The 9,365-nt window shown below is 37.4% G+C and overlaps 1 protein-coding gene and 1 long non-coding RNA gene across 2 annotated transcripts in view; both read left to right on the top strand.

Moving 5' to 3' along the window:
* Positions 1-9,365, top strand: part of LOC149503394 (uncharacterized) — a 95,661-nt gene that overhangs the window by 51,129 nt on the left and 35,167 nt on the right. The gene's annotated exons all lie outside the window — the stretch shown is intronic.
* LOC114241913 (uncharacterized) lies at positions 769-8,973 on the top strand. The gene is made up of 6 exons (XM_089735068.1): positions 769-1,735; positions 2,816-3,001; positions 4,699-4,786; positions 5,337-5,707; positions 7,399-7,800; positions 8,830-8,973. The coding sequence occupies exons 1-6, from the start codon at positions 1,509-1,511 to the stop codon at positions 8,858-8,860; spliced, it is 1,305 nt and encodes a 434-aa protein (XP_089591194.1). The 5' UTR covers positions 769-1,508; the 3' UTR covers positions 8,861-8,973.

Raw genomic sequence — 9,365 nt, 5'->3', positions numbered from 1 at the left:
AAAGTGAGTTTATAGTGTTTCAGGTCAGAGGCAGGTGTCTGGATAACATTCCCTCCGTCAAACTGAATGGTACGCCACTATGCAGAGTAGACAAGTTTAAATACCTAGGTCACTTTGTAACTTCTGACCTGAGGGCCAATACAGACATTGAGCGGAAGCGGAGAGCGCTGTCTGTAAGAGCTAATATGATTGCCCGCAGGTTCGCTAGATAGTCGATTGTTTCTTTACGACCATGCGGAAAAGGTGCACATTCCTGATTCGCCGGGTCTGGGTCAGCCCTAACAACATCTTGAAGGCATTAACAGACCGTTATGACTGTTGGTACTTGAACCATTGTACCATGGTTCACTTGCGGACTAAATAATAATAATTATAATAATGGTTGGTTCGAAGTAAGTATCTGTTGAATGGAATATTTGAAATGTATTCAACTGATAATTATTTTTAATAAATGTATCTTTTTTTTATTTGGTTGGTTTTATTAATTTTAAGTATGTTTCAATGATACTATGTACACATATGGACTTGTTTTTGTCTGAAATAAAATAAATAATTCATTCATTCAATACTCTCTAAGACTAGTTTTTTTACAATTGCCAATGTACCAATGTTTAGCATCTATGATAATGATGATGTTAATGATGATAAATTGTTTCGATAACCCATATGATATTTCAATTTTCTGTTGACATTTTGTTAGTTGAAGAATATAAGAACGAGAGCTGGACTTTGAATGAATGGGTTATTGAATATGAGAGAGAGCTAGTTTTCGCTTGTGCAGTAAGTACATTATAGGATTTGGTTTTTTATCCTGATACTGTTCTCACAGATATTGATTGGGAATGTTGATCATCCCTTTTTGTCTCGATGAATTCCAAACATTGCAGCAACCAGTTTGTTGTGGAGCTGTTGCAATATTTACCCGCATCATACTTATTGCAAAAGCTTAAGCTGGTCCCTGTAACTATGGCTGAATACAATAGAAATATAATTATATATATTGCTTACATTTTATAATCTTCGTTATTTTCAGCTATTTTAAGGTTTCATAGACCAAATATTGCTCTAAGTAACCGACACAATATGATATTTTTGATGCGATATTCCGCCGAAGTGATATGAAACAATAATATTATTTTGCATTGTCATATATCAATACAAAATATCGAGATGTAGCCCTCGTAGTATCGATACACCAAAAAATCGAAACGTATTACGGTATTACGCTTCACTAGATCAAATCAATTAATTATTATTTATTGGTATGTAGATTGTAGGTACCTACTTGCTATTTTGAAATAAGTTCTATTTAGGTACCGTAGGTACATTTTCATTATTTGAAACAGTTCATAATTTGAAATTACAATATTATGAAATATCATGTTGAAAACAAGCCCTAGTCAGTCAGTCAAATAATATTCCTATGTGTTCTAAATAGATAATGGACAATGATACAGTGTTGTCTACAATGATTTGTTATTTCGCTTAGAGACCTTCGAAATTCGATCATGAATTCTGGAAACATAGATTGCGGAGGTCCCTCTGTATCGGACGAATGCCATGATAACACTATCGATGGAAAGTCGAATTTTCACGATACGTGTAGTGTAGATTCAGAGAATGGTTCAGTAGAACTGGTTCAGGATGATGCTGAAGCAAACGAGACAGAAACTAGGCGCGTTATAAGTCGCGAGGAGCTCTATAATGACCCTGATGCTGTCGCTGAAAACTTTGAGTAAGTTTTTTTTATTGCTTATAAAGGACGACGTGCATATCTCCTGCTGGTCAGTGGTCACTTATAGACACGAATTATGCCAGAGATCTAAGCCATTGCCTGCTAAAATAATAGCATGTATTATAAATTCATAATGCATGCTGTCATTTTTACTGATTAAAAGTACCGGTGAAACTGGAATGCACTTCCAGACATTTGCTATCCTTCCATTAACACTAAATACACATTGAATGGATGTTGGATGTTAAGCTGTCAGATATTCATCTCTTAAGAGTTTAACAGTTATTAAACCCATAAGAGATGAGTATCTCTTAGCTGAGTGGCTATCTATAATCACAGTTTTTATTAATGCTGTTCAATACACAAACAATGTCATTGCTATTTAATACTAGAAATATTTTGTATATCTTATTCTTGTGCTTTTTGCATTCAATAGGAAAAGGGAAAATATTTACTTAGATACAAAAATATTTCTCTTATAAGACAGTTAATAAAATGGTCACCTTTAGGAGAATTTGACTTATTGAAATAATAAAACATAGCATTCAATTTTCAGTAATAAATTACCCCTTTATTAAAATACACCCTACCACAAGCAAAAGTATCACATTATGATATAACACTGCAGGCTATTTCTCATGAATAGATCAATCAAACTTTATAACACTTAAAAATAAACATGGTATCTCTATTCTGTATCAGTTGCAACGTAGTCAGAATATTTTAATTTGATTCTTCTTCTTTTAGATAATTTGGCTCCAACGCCTTTGGCATTGATTTTGCCAATGTCAAAGTATTTACAAAAATGACAGGTGCTTAGAGAGGGAAAAATTACTAAATCTAAATACAAATAAATTTGGTCGGTTTTTCCATACGCGTATCTGTGGTTTTAAGAACAGCACAAACAAATATATGTTATACTAACTACTTTAGAGATAAATATTATTAGCAGATAAAAATTTACACAGAATATTTACATGTTTAGAATAGACTAAAGTTAATAAACAATTAATATTAATAGGCCGGGGAATGTCATTGGGAAGGATATTTTTAATTTGATTAACGTCTGCATTATTTCAGCTTACCGAAACAACCAACTCCGGACAATGATTGGACGAGGGACAATTGGCGTAGGGCCGGCTTACTGCCCGAAACCTCCACGGTCCCCAAGAAGAAGATCTATACTCCTGTACCTGTTGTCAACAGATTACACAAGAGCCTGTTCAAAGCGATGTCTCAGCCTGTAACCATGAGTAAGGCTGAAAGGTACCTAATAATAACAAATCCTATCTACGCTGGGTGTTAGAAGACAACCACAGAAGCTGTAAAAGCATTAAGCAGCAATAGAATCAGAAAATCATCCCATAGCATGAAGACAACAAATGCATTTTGTTTTATTGCTTATATGGGTGGACGAGCTCACAGCCCACCTGATGTTAAGTGGTTACTGGAGCTCATAGACATCTAAAACGTAAATGCACCACCCACCTTGAGATATAAGTTCTAAAGTCTCAGTATAGTTACAACGGCTGCCTCACCCTTCAAACCGAAATGCATTACTACTTCACGGCAGAAATAGGCGGGGTGGTGGTACGTACCTGTGCGGACTCACAAGAGGTCCTACCACCAGTAATAATATTACAATTTCTCTTACTACGAGTTTGACATGTGTATTATTTATATTGTATTTTGTGTATAATAGCCGGCAAACTTCTTGAGCATTTGTTGACGTAGTGGGGGTAAGTTTGCGCATGGTACACTCACGTGCAAAAACATTATTTACTCTGCGTCATAATGCAATTAAATTATTAAAATCAACATATATATTTATTTATATATTTATTAGAACATCAACAAAAAATATAGGTTAATAATTGTAATAATTTAATCTTGGGGTAAAATAGATATTCCTTCTATTAAGTCAAAACTAGAGCTGTTGCCAGGTCTTGGTTCAGTTGAAGCGAAGCTTTTTTACGGTACGGAGTTTCGCTGCTTGTTATGTAGTTATTATGATTACATCTTTTTATTACAGATTGAACGAAACTATCCATTCCGATAACTTTCTTCTTCCCTGATCTTTTCTTACCCGGAGTCCGAAACACGGCGAGCAAGCCAGAGCCTTTAGCTTCGTTAATAATGCACCTAACAGTACTCACGGATGTTTTTGTTGCTTCCGAAGTCTGTTTTACTTTTTCCATATCATTCTTCCCCTGTTTTATAATGAAGCAATATACGCCGTACACAATTTTTCTACCCTTTCTTTTGAATACTACACCAGTTTGTCGCGGCATAGTGTATTTTTTATAAAAAATCAACAAACACTCTACAAATAGCAATGGCAACAAAGTCAACAAGCAATTATAACAAATAACTTAACGATTAATAACGATAGACTTTTCACTGTACGCAAGCGTACTTTTGGGAGCAAGCGGAACGAGGACGCGGTACGGGACGCAAGGTTCGACTGATCTACCAATAACGCGCTCGATACGATTTCCCCTGCCGTCGCGCCTCACCCTCACCACCAAAGTGATCTAAAATTCGGTTCTGCGCAGTCAAGGTCATTTGCTCAAGAAGTTTGCCGGTTACTATATATGAGTCGTCTATTATCAAAGGTGGCAATCTGTGCATTTGGACAAAAAAAAATTATTGATATGTCAATACAGATTGATTTGAATATAATCGTCTCCTTCAAAGAATACGGTTCAAAACCTGCATTAAATAAAGGTTAATAGTTAACCTGTTATTTATCTAAGATGTCGTTCCGAAGAGTTTTGTGACTGCCAATGGAATACAAAGTCAATAATTCGTTTTTCTGATTCACCAATCATTGTCCAAAAGTCAGATTGCCGGCTTTGATAATAGTCGACTCATATATCAATTCAATAATAATATACTATAAATTTTTATATTTATTTCATAAATTCATGTTAAATTGACCACGAGTTGTTTTTTTTTAATAGTATGATGCAGAAAATGGGTTATCAAGGCGGTGGCCTGGGTAAGAGTGGTGAAGGTATACTGGAACCCATCGCTCCCAATGCAACTTACGTAAGTGTTTGAGAGAGAGAGAGAGAGAGTATGATTTATTGTACACCAAAAAAATTTAACAATGCGAAACATTAAATACAAAAAAAGTACAATTGGCATACAATTGTGTATGCTTCATTAAATTTAATAATGTAAAAATGTATGTGTGTAAATTTTTATATACTTAAACATTATACAATCAAGGACCCAAACCTTGAACTATTTTCTTGACCGTGTACCGGTGAAGTTAAAATAAATACTCTCCCAGTATAAATGCCAGAAAATTATTATATAAAGGGTATTTTCGATCATCATCATCATCATCATCTCAGCCTGTCCATTGTCCACTGCTGAACATAGGCCTCTCCAAGTGATCTCCAGTGCGGCCGGTCCGTTGCCTATAACGTGACCCAGCGGTTCTCACCAGGTCGTCGGTCCATCTCGTAGGTGGCCGTCTCAGACTGCGCTTGCCAGTACGTGGTCTCCACTCGAGGATCTTTCCGCCCCATCGGCCGTCCGATCTTCGCGCTATGTATTTTCAATAAGAAACATAAATTTCTACATTTTACAGGCCAACAAAAACATAGGCTTCGGTCAGAACAGCAAAATGCCAGTAAGGATTACAAAACCCCCAGCTAATAAAGCGAAAACCAAATCAGCTCGCAAGAACATATTGCGCAAAAGCAAGGAACAGTTGCGAACTAACGCCTTGAACGTCATATTAGAATTTGTTAAGAACAATAAAGAAATTGAGATTTTATTCGACAAGAAGTTGTTTCCTAAGGAGAGAAGAATCATACATTGCCTGGTCCACGAGGTCATCAATGCTGATGATGACACACAACGAGTCAAAGCTGGCACTCAACAGATGATCCTAAATGAAATATACGCTCACAATTGCTTCGTTCTTGGCACAGAGAGCGAAGGCGAGCAGCCTCACCGGTAAGCTAGAATTAGTTTTGTTTTGAAACGTCCTAAGATTAAAAATATACAAATGTCAAAAACTCGTAGTAGGAGAAACTGTAATATTATTACTGGTGGTAGGACCTTGTGAGTCCGCGCGGGTAGGTACCACCGCCCTGACGTATTTCTGCCGTGAAGCAGTATCAATTCCAATTTATTTTTAATTGTTATAAAATTTGATCGAACTATTCACGAGATAATAGCCTGCAGTGTTATATCATAATGTGACACTTTTGCTTGTGTTAGGGTGTATTTTCAGCCAGAAAGGATAAGGCAAAGGAAAGGTCTATCCTGTCTATTTCACAGGAGATTATGCCATTTAAATGCACTACAGGATACCCATTGTAACGTCAAAACGTGAAGCAGTAATGCGTTTTGGCCTGAAGGATAGGGCAGCCGTTGTAACTATACTGAGATCTTAGAACTTATATCTCAAGGTGGATGGCGCATTTACGTTGTAGATGTCTATGGGCTCCAGTAACCTCTTAACACCAGGTGGGCTTTGAGCTCGTCCACCAATCTAAGCAATAAAAAAAAAGAATATTTTTTGAGACTGAGACGTCATGTCTCAAACTGAGTGAAGGCATTTACATGAATTCAATTTACATTCACGATGTCCAACAAATAACAAAAGAAAATATCCAGGAAGCTCACAGGAGATTAGTATGGCCTACTACTACTACTACTGAGCTGGCGCTATGACCCCGAAGTGGGTCTTGGCCTCCGACAATAAACTTTGCCATTCATCCCGGCGCTGCGCAACACCTTGCCAGTCCGACACTTGGAGCTCCCGTAAATTTCCTTCAACAGCGTCACACCAGCGGTACTTGGGCCTCCCTACGGGGCGGCGTCCCTCCGGTACACCCGTTTCACAGCCCGATCCTGCTCCATACGTATGGCCTGAGCATAAAAAATAAAAAATAATAAAAAATTTATAAAAAAGGAAGCCTGTATTTCCTTATCCTTAACTTTCATTTGGAATGTGGTATTTGTTTGTTAATGTTTGATTACTTATTAATGCTTATTGTCTAAATATTAGTTTTTGTTAATGGATATGGACCCTTCCTCGGGTGAAGGCTCCAGTCATCACTCTAGACATTAATATTGAGAAATTATCTTAGGAGTCATCACTCTAGACATTACACATGCTTTATAAATATCCGTCATGTCTGACATTAATTTCATTAAATCTCTTATTAAGTCATAGCGAGAAATCAATGAGTCAAGATGTACAGGATATATACCGTGAGAATGGTATCGGCTTATTATTACACGTTAACTGGTCCCATGATAAGTTCGTAAAGAACTTGTGTTACAGGTACCAGATAACGGAAATAAATGTAAGATTTTTATTATACACATACATATATTTAATATACATCCATAACCCTGGAAAAGACATTTATATTTATCATACAAATATCTTCCCTTGGCGGGATTCGAACCCGCGACCCCCTTGTGTAGTGACCATGTCACTTACCACTACACCAGACGGCCGTTAAACGACGTCCTTTCCACGGATCTCTGTCCTTGCCGATAGTTTGCCAGTCCTTACCTATTATTTCGGTTATGTCGTCAGCCCATCGTCTTTTCGGTCTCCCTACCCTTCTTTTGCCAATTGGCTGGCGTGAGCATACTTAACTATTAATATATTTTTTTTACAATTCCAGGCAACTCCGAATATACAAAGAGGCCCCGCCCGACGTATTCCTGGTAACACCGGAAGATCTACCAGAACTGAGGGTCGATACTCAAACAGCGGAGCCCTCAAATCCGCTCTTGATCCAACCGAATAATTCAAGCACAACAGCGGACATGCAAACGGATGTCAAGAATATTTTAGACGAACTAATGGATTGCTTTGTGGAGTTCACAAAAGACAATGATTACGCTCAACTCAAATTCCTGGGACCTTTCTGTGAAATACAAGAGTTTTGCATCTATCAATTCTTCAATGTGATCCACCGTTGTGTGAACAAAGACTTCTATGGTGTTAGTGATTCGGTAGTGAGTGCTTTTAATGTGAACACAGTTAGCTTTGAATTAGTCGAAGATGTTAATGGGAGTACGTTGTGAGTATGGTTTTTGTTTACTTTGCTTTGTGGCAATTTTTTGTTATTGCTTAGATGGGTGGACGAGTTCACAGCCCACCTGGTGTTAAGTGGTTACCGGAGCCCATAGACATCTACAAAGTAAATGCGCCACCCACCTCGAGATATAAGTTCTAAGGTCTCAAATATAGTTACAACGGCTGCCCCACCCTTCAAACCGAAATGCGTTACTGCTTCGCGGCAGAAATAGGCAGGGCGGTGGTACCTACCCGTGCTGACTCACAAGAGATCTTACCACCAGTAAACTTGTCGTGGCCTAAACGATAAGACTTCCGGTGCATTCGTGTTGAGCGATGCACCGGTGTTCGGATCTCAGGCGGGTACTAATTTTTCTAATGAAATACGTACTCAACAAATGTTCACGATTGACTTCCACGGTGAAGGAATAACATAATAACCTCTTGTGAGTCCGCGCGGGTAGGTACCACCGCCCTGCCTATTTCTGCCGTGAAGCAGTAATGCGTTTCGGTTTGAAGGGTGGGGCAGCCGTTGTAACTATACTGAGATCTTAGAACTTATATCTCAAGGTGGGTGGCGCATTTACGCTGTTGATGTCTATGGGCTCCAGTAACCACTTAACATCAGGTGGGCTGTGAGCTCGTCCACCCGTCTAAGCAATAAAAAAATTAAAAAAAATAGCTTCATGCATATTATGTTAGTATGTATATAACGGAATCTTCGACCGTGATTTTGACTCCCTTCAGAACGTCGAATTGACTCGAAATTTTGCGTAGGTACTTATTCAAAGACCGATCTATATTCAATATTTTTAACAGTTAGATCCGTTATTTAAGTTGCAAAGAAAACTGCGTTGTAGCTTGAAGGGTGGCACAGCTGTTGAACTGTGAGATCTGGATTCTAGACATTGACCACATGTCTCAAAGAGGGTGGCCTCATTAACGTAGTGATGGTAGTGATCTATAGGATCCAACGACCGCTCGAACTGAAGAAAAGCAGTCTTTAAAATAATAATATAATTTTCTTTTACAGTGTACAGAAAAGAAAGCAACCGAATAAGTAACAGCGGTTTAATATATTTATAAAATAAATTTATTTGTATAAATGTTTAGATTAACATTAGATAAGTTTGAATAGTTGTTTAATTAAATATAGTTTTAATAAAGATGCTAAAAATATGTGTTTTTATTACATATATTATGAAATCAGTATCGGGATCACTAGTTATTTTTGCCATCCCACTCATAAAACAAACCATTTTAACTGTTTTTTAATTTTTAAATAAACTACCACTAATTGAATTAGAACTGTCTGATGAACTCATCTTTGTTTAATACTTCATTATTAAATTTTATTGCCTTTTGTTTATTTCACTTTTACACTAAACACAATATTGCAAATTACCCGAGCACAACAATGGCGGAGAATTTTAGGTGCGTGAGAGCAGACGTAGACACTAACGCGCATGCGCACTTGTCAGTACCCAGGGAGGAAAAGTTTTCTTCCCTGTACAGCGGGACGTAAACCGAATTTTCGGCGTGGGCATGAGAAAAAATAAATTATTATTA

Source organism: Bombyx mandarina, chromosome 02 (genome assembly GCF_030267445.1).
Source record: "Bombyx mandarina strain Sakado chromosome 02, ASM3026744v2".
NCBI lineage: Eukaryota > Metazoa > Arthropoda > Insecta > Lepidoptera > Bombycidae > Bombyx > Bombyx mandarina.
Note: the sequence above shows the minus strand (reverse complement) of the source record. Positions and strands in the feature narration are given on the sequence as shown.

Coding starts and splice junctions, on each gene's coding strand:
- LOC114241913 (XM_089735068.1), top strand. CDS start 1,509: ATGAATTCTGGAAACATAGATTGCGGAGGTCCCTCTGTATCGGACGAA. Junction 1,736..2,815: donor GCTGTCGCTGAAAACTTTGA/GTAAGTTTTTTT, acceptor GCATTATTTCAG/CTTACCGAAACAACCAACTC. Junction 4,787..5,336: donor TCGCTCCCAATGCAACTTAC/GTAAGTGTTTGA, acceptor TACATTTTACAG/GCCAACAAAAACATAGGCTT.